The 20,567-nt window shown below is 35.4% G+C and overlaps 1 protein-coding gene across 6 annotated transcripts in view; it reads right to left on the reverse strand.

The window, feature by feature from the left end:
* The window catches only part of LOC127523421 (transient receptor potential cation channel subfamily M member 4-like), a 74,840-nt gene that overhangs the window by 38,506 nt on the left and 15,767 nt on the right, over positions 1 to 20,567 (reverse strand). For 3 of the 6 annotated variants that reach the window (XR_007932876.1, XR_007932875.1, XR_007932874.1), the window contains exons 12-28: positions 19,550 to 19,645; positions 19,307 to 19,435; positions 18,770 to 18,899; positions 18,518 to 18,663; positions 18,226 to 18,338; positions 15,951 to 16,058; positions 15,805 to 15,854; positions 15,404 to 15,639; positions 11,071 to 11,186; positions 10,531 to 10,663; positions 9,473 to 9,647; positions 9,207 to 9,372; positions 8,931 to 9,112; positions 7,222 to 7,354; positions 2,329 to 2,404; positions 2,151 to 2,244; positions 130 to 1,428 (exon numbers count right to left, since the gene is read on the reverse strand). Coding sequence is in view for 3 of the 6 variants with exons in the window: in XM_051914090.1 (XP_051770050.1) it covers positions 1,394 to 1,428; positions 2,151 to 2,244; positions 2,329 to 2,404; positions 7,222 to 7,354; positions 8,931 to 9,112; positions 9,207 to 9,372; positions 9,473 to 9,647; positions 10,531 to 10,663; positions 11,071 to 11,186; positions 15,404 to 15,639; positions 15,805 to 15,854; positions 15,951 to 16,058; positions 18,226 to 18,338; positions 18,518 to 18,663; positions 18,770 to 18,899; positions 19,307 to 19,435; positions 19,550 to 19,645 (2,118 nt within the window). In the remaining 3 variants the exon portion in view is untranslated. The remainder of the gene's footprint in view (positions 1 to 129; positions 1,429 to 2,150; positions 2,245 to 2,328; positions 2,405 to 7,221; positions 7,355 to 8,930; positions 9,113 to 9,206; positions 9,373 to 9,472; positions 9,648 to 10,530; positions 10,664 to 11,070; positions 11,187 to 15,403; positions 15,640 to 15,804; positions 15,855 to 15,950; positions 16,059 to 18,225; positions 18,339 to 18,517; positions 18,664 to 18,769; positions 18,900 to 19,306; positions 19,436 to 19,549; positions 19,646 to 20,567) is intronic. The other 3 variants (XM_051914090.1, XM_051914092.1, XM_051914093.1) reach the window with 3 other exon arrangements.

The raw sequence follows: 20,567 nt of genomic DNA on the forward strand, positions 1-20,567 counted from the left end.
TCTGCTCGCCTGTATATAGTATGCATCATCAAAAAGGGTTAAACTGAATTTGATCTTTTAATATCACTGTTTTAGTACATTAAAGGGTTAGTTCACCCACAAATGAAAATAATGTCATTTATTACTCACCCTCATGTCGTTCTACACCCGTAAGACCTTCGTTAATCTTCGGAACACAAATTAAGATATTTTTGATGAAATCCGATGGCTCAGTGAGGCCTGCATTCAAAGCAATTACATTTCCTCTCTCAAGTGGGGTGTACAAGTCCAGAGAGTACATTAGGATTCTTTTAGCTGGTTTTAATTTGTTTTGAAGGGGTGAGGATTAGGGTAGAGAGGACATAGTGAAGGATCTTTGTTGCCCCTGAAATCCGAGAGGCAAACTTGGACAGACAATCTATTAATCTCATCTCTGTCTGCTGAGGTTGCCAAAACATTACAATCCCTTAAATAGTTATTAGATGTTATGGTTTCAGAACATATATTAAAATGTAGTCTAATACAAAAACAACAGGCAAAATACAATATCATAAAAAATAAAATAAAATAATCACAAAATGTAACGATATAAATATCAAAAAAAAAAAAAAAAAACATGCAAAGTCCAAGAACATGGTTACAGCATGCAATTACATTTGATCTTATGAAAAAGTGAAAAATATTCTGCTATATTTAAAATGTAAACATTCACTGTGTCATTCAGTTGCATGTTTGAGTGTAAAAACACTCAATTATTGATGTTTGTTTGGTTTGTCAAATAATATAGTAAGATTTATTTATAAAAAAACAAAAAAAACCTTTTGAACATGAGGCTTATTTGATGTACTGTAACATAGTTTGCCATGATTACATAATCAATAAATGTGCAGTGTTCAGGGTTTTTTGTTCAAAACCAATAAGGCATAAAATGTTGTATGCAGAAGTTATAATGTATAATAATAGCTTTTAAGCCATGTCGCTTTCTTCTAAATAATGTTATAGCTCTATAAAATCAAATTTTATGAATACAATCACCTTGACCTTTAAAAAAAATAACCAGATTTACTGATCATAAAACTGTTATTTGATCGATCTATGAATGTAACATGACATAACTGACCTTTCAGTGTACAATAAGTTCAAGGACATTCTGTGCCCTGTTCTCTTACTCCAGTCATTCATACAATCACATGGAAAACGAGGACAGGTCATTTGGGAGTACTAAAGTCAAAAGAGCAGGATGAACCTTGAAAAGGCCAGGATGACCCATTTAAAATGGGAAACCAGAACAATAAGGGTAGTTTTTTGACAAGTCATCGCCCCTCCTTTCACTGGCTCTCTGCTGCTTCTTGCTGCATGTGTCCGTGAGAGTGAGAGTGAGAGACAGAAGACGAATCCAGAAGAGAAGGCTCTTTCATTTCTCAAGGTCAAGGGAGGCTGAAACAACAGCTGATGACAAAAAGTACATAACATCAGTACATGTTGAAAAATTGCCAATTGTCACGTAATGGCAAATACATCCACTAAAGCTGTGGTTCTCAACTGGTTTGATTATATATATATATATAAAAACATTCTTCATTTTAAAAGCTAACAAATGTATTTATAATGCTATCCTGACTATGCATTATTAATTACAGTTGGCATTTGAGACATGCATATTAGTATTACAACTTTTTATACCTTTAATAAAAAAAAAAATATTATCATTATTTTTTTATTTTACAGTACAATTGTAATTTACAAAAGTAATATTTCATTCATTTTTTATTAGAGTTAAAACTAATAATAACAGTTCAAATGGCAAACCAAATCACAGCAAAAAAAAAAAAAAAAAAAAAAAAAAAATCACTAAAAATCACATTAAGAATTTAAAACAATCCAAATAAAACACTTAGAGGGAACTAAAAAAAGATATATATTTTATATTTTTACTGGCATATCGTGAACATTAACTGACATCAGAGAACTGTAAACATGATAATGTGTTGTTAAATTATTTAAAAATTAACTTAAAATCTCTGTTGGGTGGTTTGACTGACAAAAAAGCTTGAGAGCCCCTGATTTAAATGACCGTTTATTATTTTTTACATGTTATCCTTGACTCAATTATTTTTGGGTTGTGACCCACCAGTTGAGAAACAGTTAAACTATATGTACTGCAGGTATACCTTTGCGTGTAGGGTGTGCTTTAGCGCCCTTCGCTGTACTGCTTTGAGACAGAGTATCCATAATCCACTGAAGAGAAGATGTACAGAACTCCATCTGCATATAGAGTAGTATTCATCTTTGAACAACAGCTTGACAGTCTATACAGTGCAATACAGACATCACATCATGTGTCTTTACCTGTGTCTTTACTTCTGCTTCCAGTGCTTGCAGCCTGCGGTCAACATCTCTGACCTGTTTGAGGACACCATCCACCCTGAAACATGCACAAAACATCAACATTATGCATTAATCTGAGGTAAAGTAAGGTTTACAATCACATTTTGTCTGTTGACAGTTGTGGGAGAAATCCAGTCATTTTATTAGGAATGTTTATAAGAAAATTCATGTGAGGGCAAAAAAGCTTCCCATACAGATTAAATTGGCACGCTGACCAACAGAAAGCTGCTTGGTTTGAAAGTGACTTCTGTGTGAACAGAGTTTCATAGATCACTACACTACTGACAATGAACAATTATTTTCCTTGAAACTAACTAGTAACGTATCTGCCATTGCCATTAGCCCTTGACAGGCTCAGACTACAGATTATGGTGGGCTATTTGAAACAGCAATACCAAGAAAGGTTACTCACTACAATATGGTGCAAACACATGTAACATTTAGGAGGCTTTTAATATTAAGTTTTGCTGGTTAGCTTTGTCCTTGACAGTGTACAAGACCACCTACAATCTAAAACATGAAACTACTGAAATTGTTTTGTTCAATAGAAATAATGGTAAATTAAATACTAGAAAATTTTAAATGCTAGCCAATTTTACACAAATTTACACAGATTTACAAACGGTTGAGAGATCATGAATGATAAATCGTGTTCTGCAATGAATGTGCACACGCATATTTTCAAGTCACAAACACTATACCTGCAAACCCAACATGGTGATAAAGGTGACATGTCATGTGTATGAACTAAATTGTTGTAGGGTGATCTGGGGGCATCCTCCCCCATGAGAAATTTTTTTGTCATTTTAACATGTAAATGAAGCATTGCAACGGGTGCATGAAGATGAGACGAGGGCGAATCCAAATGCACACAGTTTATTAACAAAAGTCACAAAGTCACAGATCCATTCCAAACCTTGAGCAGGCAAATAATCCAAACGAGTGACACGGCAACATAATCCAAAACACACAGAGAAAACAAGAGCACCCCTTGCAAACCACATAAACACCAACAACGACCCATAAAACCTAACTGAAAAGCAAGAGCTTAAATACATGCCCTGTCCAAATACCCACACTTGCGGTCTTTGCACTTGACCACTTGTCTACTTGCATGACGTATTTCCTGTATTTGGCTCAAGTGTTCAAGTGGGCGTGAAGACTGCAAGTGTGTATAGAACTTTTGATTACCCGATGGGACACACTTATAGTCCTGCAAAAAATGCAAGAGTTTACAGAGCTTTTTTTATTATTATTTATTTATTATTTTCAATACTTTGCATTTTAAAATACACTTCTAAATGTCTGTTCAGTGGTCACTATGTAACTAACAGAAGACAATATTAAAATTGTGGTGCTTCTTTAAGTGATAAAAAGCAGTTACAAATGATGTACAAAATACACAGTCATCTTTGCATCAATAAAATGTGCAAAACTTTGTTTTACTACCAAATTATATGTAATATATAATTAATTTAACTTAGTCTAATTTTTTCCTTGACATCTCGTGAGTTTGGGGCAGTTTGGGCCAATGTGGGGAACTGTGCACCCACTGGCAGAAACATAAATCGGCACCTATGATTAGGGTAACAATGGCACTGACAAATTTTAAGACATGTCAGTGCAAGTTGCTTTCAATTAAAACAGCTCAAACATGCATTTTAGTCTAGGACTAGCTTAAGCTTTGTCTGTGAAACCGGGGGTTAAAGTTATGGCAGTTTAATGCCTACAATTACGACCGGTTTGGACTATAACGAGCTTCTTCCCAGGTTGGTGACATCATAAACCCTGCAATTAACATAAACCCTGCCCACGGGAACACACAACAAAGTGGGCGAGGCTATGTTGCGCGGCATTATGGAAGCGGATGATTTGTCTATACCGGACCCATATAGAACCCGTTATAATCAGTGATATTGTCTACACTGGATGCGGCATGGAAGACAGCTTCCAGAATCTACACGAGTTCAATGCTGGATTTGCACAAAGGCTATTACTGAAAGATGAAGCAGTTCCCACTTTAAAAGCAGAAGCTGCTGTTTATGGGCCTCTAACTGTAAGTATGTTTTATTGTCTTGTACATGTCTTTTAAATGTATTATGTTGCTATTTTTTTGGTTGCATCAAGGACGTAAACAAAGACCAATACAGTTTGGCTTCGCTAGCCAGTTAACTAAATTCTATTGCATACTTCTCCAACAAACGACAAACACCAACAAACTTCTATGTTCATAGACAAACAGTTATTCATGCTATAAATTAAATGATACCTTTACAAAAATGCTACTACTCAGTCATGTATTCGGCTACAGTAAAGCTTTAAATCAGGATAAAACCGTATATTGAAAGCTAACATGAACAGCAGTACATTTACAAGTGACAGCATATCTAAACACTTTGACACAAATACAAACGGAAATACTTACCATTCAGAAATGTCCTTTAAAAGCCGTGCTTGCAGAGGTTCTGCTTGACCCTCTTCATCATTACTGCTATCTGGGTCTGATTCAGGCTCAATATGATACGGCAATATAGACGCCATTATTTACATTTCCACAGAGGCACATGTAACAACTAATGGTAAGGGGCGTGGCATTTCCGGACGCTTCAGTGAATTACACAATACACTGCTAAGCTAACCAATCTGAGCCCATTGCGTATTTCGGAGGGAGCAGTATCATAGAACCAGGAAGTCAAACCGGCCATTCAAATGACAATGGAAACAGCAGTGTAGAATAAATGTAACATATATGAAAAATATGGCGTTTTTTTTAAAAACTAAGCATTAAGACATGTTAAACTGCGCACCATAAACACAATCAAGCCTAGAAAAAAAAAAACAGTGAACCACTCCTTTAATTTGGGGCACAGTACAAATTTCCTCAAAGAAAAAATCTCTCTCAAATAATGCTGTAAACTATACAGGGAAACACAGCTGTTATATTAATGCTATTATTATAATATTAAAGGTTAAAATTAATTGATTTGTAAGCTACTTACATATTAATTACACAGAAGTTTTTATAATAACGTTATAATACATTTTTAATGACATAATTATGTTTCTACTCATTTTTTATGTAACGTTAGACCTAAACATTTAAATGGTGACTGTCATAAAACGGATTTATACAATCAATATTGAAGCACATGTTAAGTACAAATTCAATGAATATGCAATAGCCTATAGTGTAAAATGCTCCTCTCTAAATTCATTTTTGTAACTGACTGAGTTTTTGGACATTGAACGGCTTTTCTGAGGTAAATGTGATAGTAAATGTGACATTTTTACAAGCTATTTTATTGACGCCTTTTCATGGTTGAAACACTGATTGATCGATTGCATGTGACATGATACTGATTTCGGTAAGTTGTACTTATCTTTCAACTTAACTGAGAATATTCATTCATGTTTATTTCATGTTGTAACTAGTAAAGTGGAAGAGATGATCGGTTCAGTTCAGAGATGAACTGAAGCGCTACAGCGATCTGTCACGCCACAGAGCCCCAAGAAAGAGCGTGTGACACCTCGAGAGACGTCTATGGTCTCACTCCAGTCTATGGGAAAGTAGCCCATTTTTGATTCTTATGAGGTTTATTGTGCTTTTCACCCCGATCTCCCCCCCGAGTTAGTAGGACTCAGCTGGATCTCTCAACCACACATTTTCCAAGACCCGCCCCATTCAACTTCTGATTGGCTAGCAATGTTAGTTTGGTTGAAAGTGAAAGCTGTGTTCCTCTCATAACATTGGTAGATGAACTCATGAACTCGAACGTAATATAAACATTTTTTTTTTTTTTTTTTTTTTTAAATGTAGGACTGTGACCGAAATTGCCCCCTATACCCTTAAATAGGGTAGTGGTTTGTAGTGGTGTCCGAAACCATAGTGGACGATGTTAAGTGCACTCATTCAATCCCACAATGCACCGCAAAAATGAGTGTACAACTGATGCACGCTCAACCATAGACATAAGGCTTGTTCGAGATGCATCGGCGCTGTGCAGACCGATCGGCGTATGACATCAAAGTACTGCGAGAGCGATTGGAAAGCATACGACACCCACCGACTACTTAAGCCATACAGGCACGTCTGCTTCATAATACAACATTAAAAGCTACCTTTTAGTGAGCAAATGTGTCGCCCTCACCTTGTGGTGGCTTGGAAATCAGATATGCGTTTGGACGTAGGTTGCATGTCCAGAGATCGAATATGTATCTGATTTAAAACCACATTTGGAAGTGGCGGATGTGAAAAAAAAAAAAAAAAAAAATCGGATCTTGTGCGGATTTTTGTGTTTACACCTGTGCAACAAATTCCGATCTGTGTCAGATGTGAGCAAAAAAAAAAAAAAAAATCATATTTTTTGAGCCAGTGTAAACGCAGTGTCAGCGTCCGAATTCACTCACTCGTTTCATTCACTCCTTCAAGTGGACTATATTAGTGGAGTAATATAGGGAATAGTGAATGAGGGTTTTCGGACGATTTCAGACACAGCATAGGTCTCTCATTTTTTCCGGTTGTGTCTAGAAGGTATACAGCGCAGCCAAACGCCGCACGCCAGAGTGAAATTTCTGAAGGATCATGTGACACTGAAGACTGGAGTAATGATGATGAAAATTCAGCTTTGCATGACAGAAATAAAATATATTTTAAAATATATTAAAATAGAAAACCATTATTTTAAATTATAATAATACTCCACACATAATCAAATAAATTCAAGCTTAATGAGCATAAGAGACTTTTCAAAAACATTACAAATAGTTATGTTTCCAAACTTTTGACTGGTACGGTAACACTGAACTTTATTTCAAAAGGAGGAAAATGTTATTTTTCATGCAAGTTTGACTCACTTAGCATTCGTGCGTTTCAGCCTCTCAGAGTCGGTCTCTCTTTGTTTTTTGCTCTCCACAGCCAGGAAGTTCTCCTTCTGCAAGTTCTCCCATTTCACCAGCTTGTTAGCTTCTCTACCCTTTAAATGAATGGCTATTATAAAAAGACAAATGCACACAAATTTTACATTGTCATATTTCATCTTCAGCAAATCTCCTCTTTGGGATATATAAGATATATAAAGATATATAAACAAACTAGGGCTGCCCTGCCCCCTAATATAACTAATCGTTAGTCGACTAGAAGAGGCTTAGTAGACCAAAAATTTTATTAGTCAGTTAGTCGCAGAAGAAGAAAAAAACTCGTGGTGACGTCATGCAGTCCGTGAGGGACGGATCGTTAATGGGGGTCCTTGTGGTAAATACAGTATGTCAGGCAGGAAATCCAAACGTTTGCCTATCATCCACAAACCTCGAATATGGCTTATCATTTGAAACATGTAAGTAGTTACAACTTTAGATGGCTGCTCGCTCTAACGTTAACATAGATAATTGTGCGCTATTATAGGCACATATCCAAGTGATTGTGTGGAGTATGGAAGCTAAAGTATGGCTTGCTTACTGCAAGATATGGAGGCGCCGGTGCGATCACTTGCAATTTTTTTTTCTGAAAACAGCGGAAACAACTTAAAATACTCCATTTTTAGTAAGAGTAATACATCATTCGAAACTGTAACTGTACTTTTATTTGTGTAAACTCACAATAACAAGAAAACGTTGTTCCTTTGTAAAATAAAGAAAACAAACAGGATGCGCTTTCTGCCGTCTCGGTCTCTGTAAACTTGAGCACATCAAAAAATAAACCAAAAGTCAGTGTATATTTGCCTCACCGACATGAGAAATATACGTATAGAAAGCTTGAAATGTCAAGCGATTGTCAACCAATTCAAGTGGAAAACAAATATTCTCAGATTATGTCCATATTAAACGTGCATATAGGCAAGTCACTACTGAGAAGACGACTCACTCAGCATCGTCAACTTAATCTCTGCAGCCTGAAAACACAGAAAACATTATCAATAAATTATTAAAATGTTTAGACAGTCTCCTTGCTGTTTTCACACTACACGTTTAGAATCATTACTTTTGCCGTTGCGCTGCTGCAAACTTTGTGTGCGCTTGAGAGCTGATTAGGCAATGTATTATATATATAGGCAATTAAAGGCTCACTATTATGATTTAAATGGCTTATTAATATACATGTGCGATTAGTTGACTAATCACTTAAAATCAACAACTACTTGTCGACTAAAAAATTATAGTAGAGGGCAGCCCTAAAATGAACCAAAAACAGGACGTGATGTCACAAGATAATAACACTTATCCTAAATAGGACAGAATGCTCAAGCATTCCTGGTTTTTCTCGTCATAGTCGCAATGTTATCCCATATTACAGTTTGGTACAGGTGTCAGAACCGCATCTTCTTGCAGCAGATTTTCATTTGTGTGTGATGGAGGAATTCCTGGCATTGTTTTGATGCAAAATATACATCATAAATGCCCTTTTTTTGTATCTTTAGGTTCGGTCTTAAAAATGACAATGTGAGCAAACCAGGACTAAATGTATCATTTTCTTTTTTGGTCCAGACCAAAAGAACCAAGAGAACCAAACTACAATTGTGAGCACACCCTAATATACCAAATTTGCCAAAATGTTTACTATAATTTACCAAAATGATGGATTTTGGTGGATGGCACTTTGCAGAAGTTTCTTTTGATAAAGAGGTTGATGTGGGATAGGATGATGAAGGGTGGAGCGAGATTTGGACGAGAATGATACTCCACTATTAGATTATACCGCTGAAACTTCCAGTATGTGTCACTGTGCTCCTGAACCTTAGAGAAGGTATAGCTGCACAAACAGACACAAGGTGAAGAGAAATACATGGATGGATGGATCATTTGATGGCTACATACACCAGATGGATGGATCAACAGAAAAATACCTGAATGTGGCGATGAGCAGGTTGACAAGTAGGATGTTGGTGACCAGTAGGAAGATGACCAGCAAAATGATCACAAGCCAGTTGTGGCTGGTGTCTCTACATGGCTCTTTCCCTTCATTAATCAATGTCAGATTATCTGTGCAGTCCTGATCCCAATAGCTGTCAGCTTAACACACACACAAATATACAATATAGTCAGTGGATGCAAAAAAAAAACTTGCAAAATATTAATTGTCAAGTGAAATGTAAATCAGATGTGAGCATACTGTCAATTTCTTCCACAGGAATATGTCCAAATATATGCAAATATGGTCTGTACAATACTCGTCGAAACGCTCTATCAGGGCTTGGATCATATGTATATAGTAGCGCTTGATTGGCCACTCCATATGCGATCAGAAACACCGCCAGAAAGAATAAGAAGAAGAACGCATCCTTTATCTGTGGTTCAAAAACATTCATAGAAAATAGAAAGAGGAGTGATTTAGTAGATACAATGGTCTCCAGTATTTTTCAAGTACTGAAATGTTTTATTTTTTTAGTTTTATTTACTATGGTTGACACACAATGGGATTTTAGTATCTAGAGAAGTCCTTTATTTATTGAACAGAATTAATGATCAATGAACCATTCTCAGGTTCAAAACAAATCAAACTCTATTGAGAGCATGATGTCAATTACTACAGAACAATTTCATTTGTCCCTCAATTCCTAATATCAAACAAAAATCATGGTAACACTTTATATATTACAGGGATAGTTTACCCAAAAATGATAATTCTGTCATTATTTACTCACGCTCAAGTTATTCCAAACCTGTATGAATTTCTTTGTTCTGCTGAACACAAAAGAAGATATTTGGAAGAATGTCAGTAACCAAGCAATTCTCGACCCCCACTGACTACCATAAAAAAAAAATTTTTTTTAAAAATTAAAAAAAGTTACTACTATGGTACTCAATGGGGGTGAGATCTGTTTGGATCAGTTCAAATTCTCTCTCATTTCCATAGTATTTTTTTCCCCCCATTCTGTGGGAGTCAATGGGGCCCATCAACTGTTTGGTTACCCATATTCTTCAAAATACCTTCTTTTGTGTTCAGCAGAAGAAAGAAACTCATACAGGTTTGGAACAACTTGAGAGCGATTAAATAATGACAATTTTCATCTTTATGTGAACTATCCCTTTAATCTACAGTCTATAGCCTAATATAAAATAGTATAAAAGTCTAAATCATCTTTCTACTTCTCAAGGCAGAACCAGTGTTTGATCTGAATCTTAATTTGCACTGAACCTAGAACTATGACGTTTTTCTGTTTGTCTCACCATTTTGCCAAGTATGATGATTTGGGGACCCAGCTGTCTGTGAATGGCGAAAATGTGAATGAGTCGGAGCGTGAAGACCATGTAGTCCATACACAGTATACCACGTCCCATGTTGTATGACCAACTGAACATCCTGAGACAGACACAAAGGCACATATATATGCAGATTATTACACAAAAATGTAGTAGAATGCTGACAAGTATGATGAATATGTAGTAGATGATAGCGGCTAAGTTGTGACACCTTAGCTTGTTACAAACCTGCAATACTTTTGAAATATTGAAATTGTGAAATATTATTAATTACAAGTGAAAATAACTTTACTATTTTAATATATTTTAAAATGTAATTTATTCCTGTGATCAAAGCTGAATTTTCAGCATCATTACTCCAGTCTTTAGTGTCACATGATCCTTCAGAAATCATTCTAATATGCTGATTTGCTGCTCAAGAAACATTTATTATTATTAGCAATGTTAAAAACAGATTTTGCTGCTTAGTATTTTGTGGAAACTTGCAGGACCATCAAGGACCATTACCTGCAGCACAAACCAGCAATGAAGAGGGAGATGGCAAGAACATCAAACTTATTCCACTTGTCCTGAGCATACAGCATCAACCTCTGACCAAATGTCTTACTTCCCATTGTGAATGCCTGGGAATGAAAGACAGCAAAAAGTGGAATAAATGGATGGATTAATCATTATACCAAACAGGAAAAACTCTTTTTTATATCTTTGTATCAGTGTTGGGGAAAGCTACTTTTAAAAGTAATGCATTACAATATTGCGTTACTCCTTAAAAAATTAACTAATTGGTTTAGTTACTTTTTATGGAAAGTAAAATATTACTTTATTTTTGCATTACATTTTCTCACCTGGGCTGGGCTCGCCTGTTTGTTTTTAAATAAAAAAAAGTTATAATTTTAGCAAATACAAAGGCCCTTTGACACCAGAAATAAAATTAAATCTATCCGCAAGCAGCGATACAGGGCCAAGCCCCTGAAGGGGCTGTAGCGCAATGCGGAGCAGGAAGAGCAAAAACAGCAGAAAGTGAACAAACATGAAAAACAGCCGGTTCAAAATTACGGGTGAGAATTCATAGGACCATGTGACGTCACTGCTTTATCGCCGCCATTTTGTGCCCGGTCACAGCTGTGCAATCTGTTTCAGTCTATGGTCACAGCAGCTACAACTATCAGAGGAAGATCAACGAAACACTCCCAGAAGGTTCACAAAAAGGTTACAAATATACCCCAAACTACAATTTTATTCGATCCCAAAGGAGTTAGATCGGCGGAATAAATGGTTGGCTTCAATTAAGGGACCACTGGCAGCCAAACAGTAATGCACAACATTAATAACTACTGGGACTGTCATTTACATAACATTATAATGAGAACACTATTGTAATTAAACGTTGTGAATTCACTGTGTTTTGTTGTTTCAGCGTGTTTTTGTGGGAAGTGCGCATCTACAGGAGTTAAACATTCTGACAAGCACATTACTTAGTTCAAGCTTCACTTGTGCATTTGAGTCATTGTGTGCAGATACAAGTCGTAGGCCTAATATTAAATGTATGTAGTATAAATATCTGATTAATCTCATATAGGATATGTTTCGTTGGGGTAAATAACCCACAGCGCTTCATTGTACTAATGATCATCTTTAGCTTCAACACGAGCTCTCAAACAGCGCAAAACATTCATAACCATGATTGGGGCCGTCATATACATAACATTATAATTGTATACACTATTGTAATAAAACATTGTGAATTCTTTTGGCTTAGTTGCTGTTTCGGCATGTTGTTACGGGAAGAACGCATCCACAACAGTAGCTACATTCTGACTACGTAACTTAATTCAAGTTCATCTGTGCGTGATTTTGTGCAAATATAAGTTGTAATATTTTGTTTATTCTGTATAAATATCTGAATTATCTTATATCGGATGTGTTCTGTTGAGTTAATTAACCTTCTAGCAAAGCGCTTCAGTTTACGGGTGTTCAGTCTCTTCAGTTTCAGCGCGTGCATCTCAAATAGCAATGTTATTTCAAACAGTAATTAAAGATGTTTACTATTACTGTAATTTAAATTTTTTTTACATATTTTTTTCAAAAATGTTAAATGCATTATTTTTAATAACTAGCACTTGTATTGTTCTCGTATTATTCTCATCAACATGGTTTGATTAAAATCATTTCCTTATTGTCCGTACGGAGGATATTTAATTTCATTTATCCATGGCACATGGATATTGTTTCTTTATAGTCTAAGTAATGTTGTCCAATGGCTTGTTTGCATTTAGGTATTTTGTGTTATTTTATTTTTATTTTTTTGTTAGGCAATAGATTTTTTGGTAACACTTGTGTATGGTGATGGATTATGTACTAGATCCACCTTATTCTCGTGGGCACTACTGTAGAAATGTTTTTAACCCTCATGTTGTGTTCGGGTCATTTTTACCTGAAGAGGATTTTCCCGTACCCGAAAATGCTAGTTAATGTTATCGCATATGTTATCACAAAAATTGACTGACTTTACTCACCCAGAGTGTAACTTCCCAAAAATTTTTTGATCATTTTTGTAATTTTTTGAGTTTTTTTCCCCCACAAAATGACCGGCCTACAAAAAATTGGTTATAAATCTGTCATTATGCTACATTATCACTAAATATTGGATTCAATCTTTTTGTAAACTTGTTTTCTTTCAATTGGTACAGGTTTTATATTTATTTTTGGAATTGATTGATCGTAGGCCTTATTTATCTGAGCTCATGTACCTCAGTTTTTGAGTGAAAAAAAGTGTTTTATGTGAAAACACATAAAATATGAAAAAAAAAATTGCATTGTGTATCACACTAGTGTGCTTTAATGTTTAAACAGTAAACGTGTTTGGAAATGTTTTTATTTTGTTTGTTTTTTTATTACAAAAAGGCATAAACGGAGATGCAAACAAGGTGAGAACATTGCGTAGGGCGAGGGCATGCTCTGCACAGATTTTTTTTTAAAGATATTTGCTTTACATGCTCATTTGAAGTTACTTTAAGGAATTTTTTAATTAATTTTTTATTACCTTATATGTCCAAAACTAATTTTTCATGAAACATTTTACCAAAATCAAGATTGAATACATTTGGTCAAAATCTCATGTTATAAAAGATGAAGTGCTATGCAGGCTATTTAAGACAATATTGGCTGATTAGATGGCAATACTGAGCTAAACTGCAAACTGTTTGCCCTCTCTCTTTACCACTCTCAGACCTCACATACATAAAATATTACCCTGACATAGTTTTTAAAGTAAAGAGTAAAGTAAGCACTGTACAGTTCTTTATCAATCAGTTTACAGTTCTTTACAGTTCTTCACTGTACAGTTCTTTAAACAATCAGTTCTTTATTTACCCTTGTAAGTTCACAAGTACACATGCAAAGGTCCGAGGCCTTTATTTTTGCTCGCCCACATGTATATATGTGAACATGAACATGATGAACACGCTTCTGAACACTAATTGTTTCTCTGATTTTCGACTCTCCCATTCATTTTCAATGGGCGGTCATTTTTGACCAATATAAGCTCAAATCAATGAGGCCTACGATCAATCAGTTTCAAAAATTAATACAAAACCTGTCCTAATTTAAAGAAAACAAGTTGACAAAAAGATTGAATCCAATATTTGGTAATAAAATAGCGTAACAAGTGATTTATAAGTTATTTTTCTGCAGGCTGGTCATTTTTGACCGGGAACATCACAAGTGTAATTTTGTGCCATTTTGTAATAAATAAAAACAAAATAAAACCAATACAAAACAAATTTCCTGTTTAAACATTAAAGCACACTAGGGTGATAAAACAGTGCAAATTTTTTTTCATATTTTATGCAAAATTGACAAAATTATCTACAAAAAAAAACACTTTTTTTCCCACTCAAAAACTGAGGTACATGAGCTCAGATAAATAAGGCCTATGATCGATCCGTTCCAAAAATAAATACAAAACCTGTCCTAATTGAAAGAAAATAAGCTGACAAAAAGATTGAATCAAATATTTGGTGATAAGGTAGCATAATGAGAGATTTAAGCAATTTTTTGCAGGCCGGTCATTTTTGTCCGGTAACACCACAAGTGTGATAGGTTTTTCAACACAGCACAAGGGTTAAGACACAAAACACAGTTGGAGGTAATAAATAAGGACCACAAACAATAACAGATGTTTTTTCCTCAAATCATCTAATTTATATAACATCATTGCTGTTTGAGCTGCGCATGCTGAAGCTAAAGAGAATGAAAACTCCCTTAAACTAAAGCGCTTTGGTTAATTAACTCAATGGAACACATCCTATATAAGATAATTCAGATATTTATACAAGATAAACATAATATTACAACTTATATTTGCACAAAATCACACACAGATGAACGTGAACTAAGTAACATAGTCAGAATGTAGCTACTCTTGTGGATGTGTTCTTTCCGTAACAACACGTTTTATTCGTTTTGAGTAATACTGCATGTTTTGTGCAAATGAGATGAGTAAATACATGCTCACGTTTAGTCTAGAACTAGAATAACAACATGTACTACAGAACTCTAGAACTATAATATCATGCTTACACGGCACACAACGCATCTGCGCCTACTCCCGTTTTCTCTCAACATGGGGCCAAGGGAGGTGTCAGTCAATAAATGGGGAAAAAAGTGAAAAATATGAAAAAAATAACTGTTGTAAATGTAAAAGTAATGCATTTCTTTCCTAGTTACCTGAAAAAAGTAATCCAATAACGTAACTCGCGTTAGCTGTAATGCGTTACCCCCAACACTGATCACTTTTAAGCTGATTGTTTACAAGTGAAGAACCAGTGTTGCCACTCACCTCACGAATCTCCTCACACACGATAGTGAAAACCCAGAAATACAGCACATACTCGGAAGGGGCAGGGCCATCAGGAGGAGGCGGTTTGAAGTCAACCAATAGCACGTAGGCATACAGAAACAGGAAGAGGAAGTACATCAGAACGTTGCCGATAAATGTAGTGACAGGAGCGTACCAGAACTGCCTCCAGCGGGACAACAGAAAGGGCTGCTTAGGTTTGCCGTATGCAGGAGTACCTGTTACAGGAAGAAAGAAACAGGAAAAGACAATAAGGGCAACAAATTTCAGTCAACCTGATCAAATTAAAAGACCAAAAATGATTATAAAAATTAAAAATTAAATGAACAAATTTCTGTGTAAATTGTTCATAAATTCATGGGTTTCCAAATGCACAGTCAAACCTTTTGTTGGTCGTCTGATATTATTTGAGTCATCTTGCTCGGCTTCACTGCTGAATATTACAAGAAGATCACAGATAAAGGCATGTTTGTCTACAGAGATCTTATATTTACTGTATGCATGATGTATTAAATGAAACCTAATTTACTGGTGTTTGATGTCATTGAAGGAGAAGACAGTCTCTCCATAGTGGCAGTCTGTTGCTGAGGGTGGAGGTGCTATCAGTGAGTTCTCCCTTTCCGTGTGATCCTCGTTCCTGCAAGAAAGAAAGAACTTGGACATTCCTAGTATGCAGTACATTTAGAATGTTAAACAGCTTGTAAAAATGGAAACGGTTAATAATTCACTATTACTAATTTTACATCATGTTACTGGGTGATGCGCTGCTAATTTATTAAGACATTTTTCAGGTGTTACTTAATTTTTTTTTTTCTCTTTTCTCCAGTCAAAATGCATCAAACAAAACATATTTTCTTGGGAGTGTTGTACAGTACCAGTCAAAAGTTTGGAAACATTAACATTTTTCAATGATTCTGAAAGAAGATACAGTACGGTTAACAGAGTGGCGCGATGCAACGTGACAAAAGACAATAGAACCCATTATAATCAGTGATGTCGTCTACACTGGATGTGGCACGAGCAACAAATCTCCGACAGTAAACTGATGCCTCATTCTATTTATGACGTACTGACACAAAGGACAAAATTTGCAGCTTTTAGCTGTTGCGACACAAGCGACAATGGTAGCGTCCAGTGTAGACAAATAAAAAACAGTAAAAGCAGTAATTTTGCAAAATATTACAAAATAAAATAACTGTTTTCTATTTGAATATTTTAAAATGTAATTTATTCCTGTGATCAAAGCTGAATTTTCAGCATCATTACTTCAGTCTTCAGTGTCACATGATCAGAGTTGGGCAAGTTACTTCCAAAATGTAATACATTATATATTACTAGTTACTGTCATTTGAAAGTAATTAGTTACATTACATAGTTACATAATGCGTTACACTACTTTTGCATTACTTTTGAGTTACTTTCACCAAAATAACCACAGAAGTATGATGGCATAAAATGCTAAAATGTAGTTTATTGCTGCTCATTATACATCCAGTGGAGGGCGATGTGGTATAGCATAATGACTGTGTAGGCCAGTGATCCTCCAGGGGGGCTTGGAGTTAACTTATTTTTGAGATAACTTAAAATTAATTTAAATATATTAATATAATTCATTAATTGTATTATTAATACATTAAATTAAATATTAACAAAGACCACCTCTCTGCGTATTACACTCTACAGCGTTTCTCATCGCGCTGTGTGACATACAGACTGAAGGGCAGCTCAAAACACCCAACCACATCAGTAACATAGTACGCAAACTACATCTCTCAGTTGGATAAAGAAAACCAGTGTCTTTAATAAAGTTTTGATGGATGACGATTGTAATGAAGATACAGTGACATACAGGAGTCGTACATTAGGCATGCGCGAGTCCGTTACTATTGATTTGAGCTCGCGGCTCACTGATATTTCTGCATCTGTTGCTTTGTCTTGGCCGCGCTCTCGTCTGGCGCATTCTTTCTCTTCTCCGACCCCGAAGCTCTCTCGGTTATCTAGTGTTAGCGTGGCACCAGTCCAGGTGTTTTTTCAAGTGCCATTTTGTAGAAAGTTCCCGAGATAATTCATCCACCTCATAGGTGTGGCATATTAAGATGCTGATTAGACAGCATGATTATTGCACAGGTGTGCCTTAGGCTGGCCACAATAAAAGGCCACTCTAAAATGTGCAGTTTTACTGTATTTGAAAAAAATTGTAATTTTCCAAACTTTTGACAGGTACTACAATTACAAATCAATGTAAGCTTTGTGTATTCGGGTCATTTTTCACCCAGATGGGAGCTAAAAACCCTAAAAAATACATTTAATCTTTAAATTTGTTCAAAACGCTTTAAGTTTCCCCACAACATAGGATTATATTTATGAAATTCCAAACATTTTGTATACTCGGGTTCTGTTCGGGTCAAATTTCTGCAAATATTTAGCAATTGATTTGAATTCTGTGATGATTTGTGGCATTAGTTACTAGTTTGTCTAGTTTGTCTATCCTATCAAATAAAATGACCAAAATTGGTATTAACCATAATACCTGTAAAGCATTTATTACTCTTTGTTAATGTTAATTTCAACATTTTGTAATATATTAAAATCAAAACTTTTGTCTGTTAATATTATTTAACAGAACAATAACATGAACTAACAATGAACAGTTGTATTTTTTATTAAGTAACATTAACAAAGATTAATAATACTATAACAAATATAATAATCATTGATAATGTTAGTTCATGAATTAACTAATGTTCACTAATGGGACCTTATTGTAAAGTGTTACCAGAAATTTGCAAGGCTGAAGTACTGACCTGAATTTGATGAGGTTGGTGTAGCAGACAGGAGGAATGATCAGAGCCAGCACCAGTTTCCAGAGCTCAGTTCCTCTTTCCATGTCACCCCACCAGATCTGAGACAGAAGCGACTAAAAAAAAGAGAGACAATAACCTTGTTTATTATTTTATATATATATATATTATATATATATATATATATATATATATATATATATATATATATATATATATATATATATATATATATATATATATATATATATATGCATGCTATTAATGATTAATGGCTGTTTGCATGTTAACAGACCTGTACTCCATCGTGGCTGAAGAAAACACGGGCGTCAGCGGCCATGGCCATCTTCAGACAGGTGGCATCACCCCACATACGAGACTTGTTAATCAGTAGCTTATAGGAATCACTTGCTTTGGTTTGGTAGCACATGCTAAACACATCTGTCAAAAAAAAAAAAAAATACGAGGAAGAAAACGGAGGGTTAAAACTTTCTTTTATCACTGGGTTTATAAGATGCCAAAAACCGAATACTTTCACGCATCATACCGTGAGCCATATTCTCCAACTTCATGGCCATCTCCTTAATGGAAATCTTGGCCTCTGACTCAATCCCCTGTTTAGACAGCTCCCTCAACAGCTTACATCCTCCCAGAGCCGTCAGAACCGACTCGCCGCACTGAGAGAGAAGAGCAGTACAGATGAGAGTGATGCTGCGCCCAACATTTCTTTTTATACATTTCACTTTTTATAAATGGCTGACAAATAAAGCTATAAATAAAATATATATATATACACACATATTGTATATTAAGGTATATAGTTTATGTTTATATACAGCATAAAGTATATATATTTTGATTTTACTTTGACAATTAATAAATTTGGGTGAATATTAACTTTGAGTGTTGAAAGAGAGCACATGTAATCTAAATATAAAAATAGGGGAAATGAGTATGAACAATTAAACACCTAATATGACTAATAATGACAAAACTGAAAAATGAAAAATCTCTGAAATCGTTCCATAAATGATACATTGTGCATCCCTACAACTATGACAATAACTCATCAGAAGCATGTTACCATTTCCCAGCAGAAGATGGCCATCTCACTGCGGTTCTGCAGCACTGCCCAGATGAAGAGACATAACCACGGATGCTTACACAAGTTCCTCCGATAGCTACATTCCCCCTGCAGGACCTGGCATGCTTTCTGTAGGGTGGCATTTAAAGATATTTTATATTTGTGGACTGAGCAGACATGGAAGAATGGGAAAAATGAATAGACAGAACTAAATTCTAAGGCACTAGGTACAAAGTCTGGTACCTTAAAAGCTTTTCTTGAATTTGCATTCACACCAAGTACAGACTTGTAGAAAGGCTGGCATACCTCCCCTAACAGATTCTCCAGCAGTTGGGACACCTTGGGATGAGAAATCGGTGAAATTTACAGTATTTACATATTTATAGTTTTCAGTCACATGACTGGCGGGCAAAACATCTATAGAACTGCAGCACAGGCCTGTCGATTTTGCATCGGTTTCAATCCACAAATATTTAATATTTGTGTATACTAAATATATTAATAACATCTAAAAAGAAGAAAAACAAAGAAATGTGAAAAAACTGCAAGTTCTGGGCACTTGTGATCCATATACAACCATCTCATCAAAGTATTTACTTAAAAACAGTGGGACAGTCTAAAATGCTTAATGTACTAAGACAGTGATTTTAAAAGATCAAATTCAGTATACATCTTATTGATGATTCATACTATATACAAGCAAGCAGATAAGCCCAGAATATGAATAATAGTTTTCAACGGGAAAATGCTTAAAGGGGTCATGACATGAGAAATCAAATTTTCCTTGAGCTTTTGACATATAAGAGGTCATCATACTATAAGAATATCCTGTAAGTTTTAGAGCTGAAAACTTCCTTGTTAGTCCAATAAAAGCTTTAATCGACACCAGACCCAGAAAACGACAGGATTTACAAAGTGGGGATCTATGACGTCAAAGGGCAGCAAGCACCTCCTCTGCAGAAGAAGATCAACGCCTACTTCATCCCTGCCTGTATAGCCCCACCCACCGAATCGCGCATAAGTAACATATGTGGTGCTAAACCAGATCGAGCTACCAAGCAATAAACATGCCGTTGAGGATTACAAAATATTGTGCAGTGCCTGGACTCGACAGTAATGCGAACACATGTAAGTAACTGTGTTAGTTCTAATGCCTGATCTGATATATAATGATTCATGTACAGTCAGATGTTCTTTGTCTGTGTGTCAGTAAATCAAACCAGTGACTAAACGTCAAATTGCGTTGTTTCTCTTAGTAGGA

This window comes from Ctenopharyngodon idella, chromosome 12 (assembly GCF_019924925.1).
Source record: "Ctenopharyngodon idella isolate HZGC_01 chromosome 12, HZGC01, whole genome shotgun sequence".
NCBI classification, from domain to species: Eukaryota; Metazoa; Chordata; class Actinopteri; order Cypriniformes; family Xenocyprididae; genus Ctenopharyngodon; species Ctenopharyngodon idella.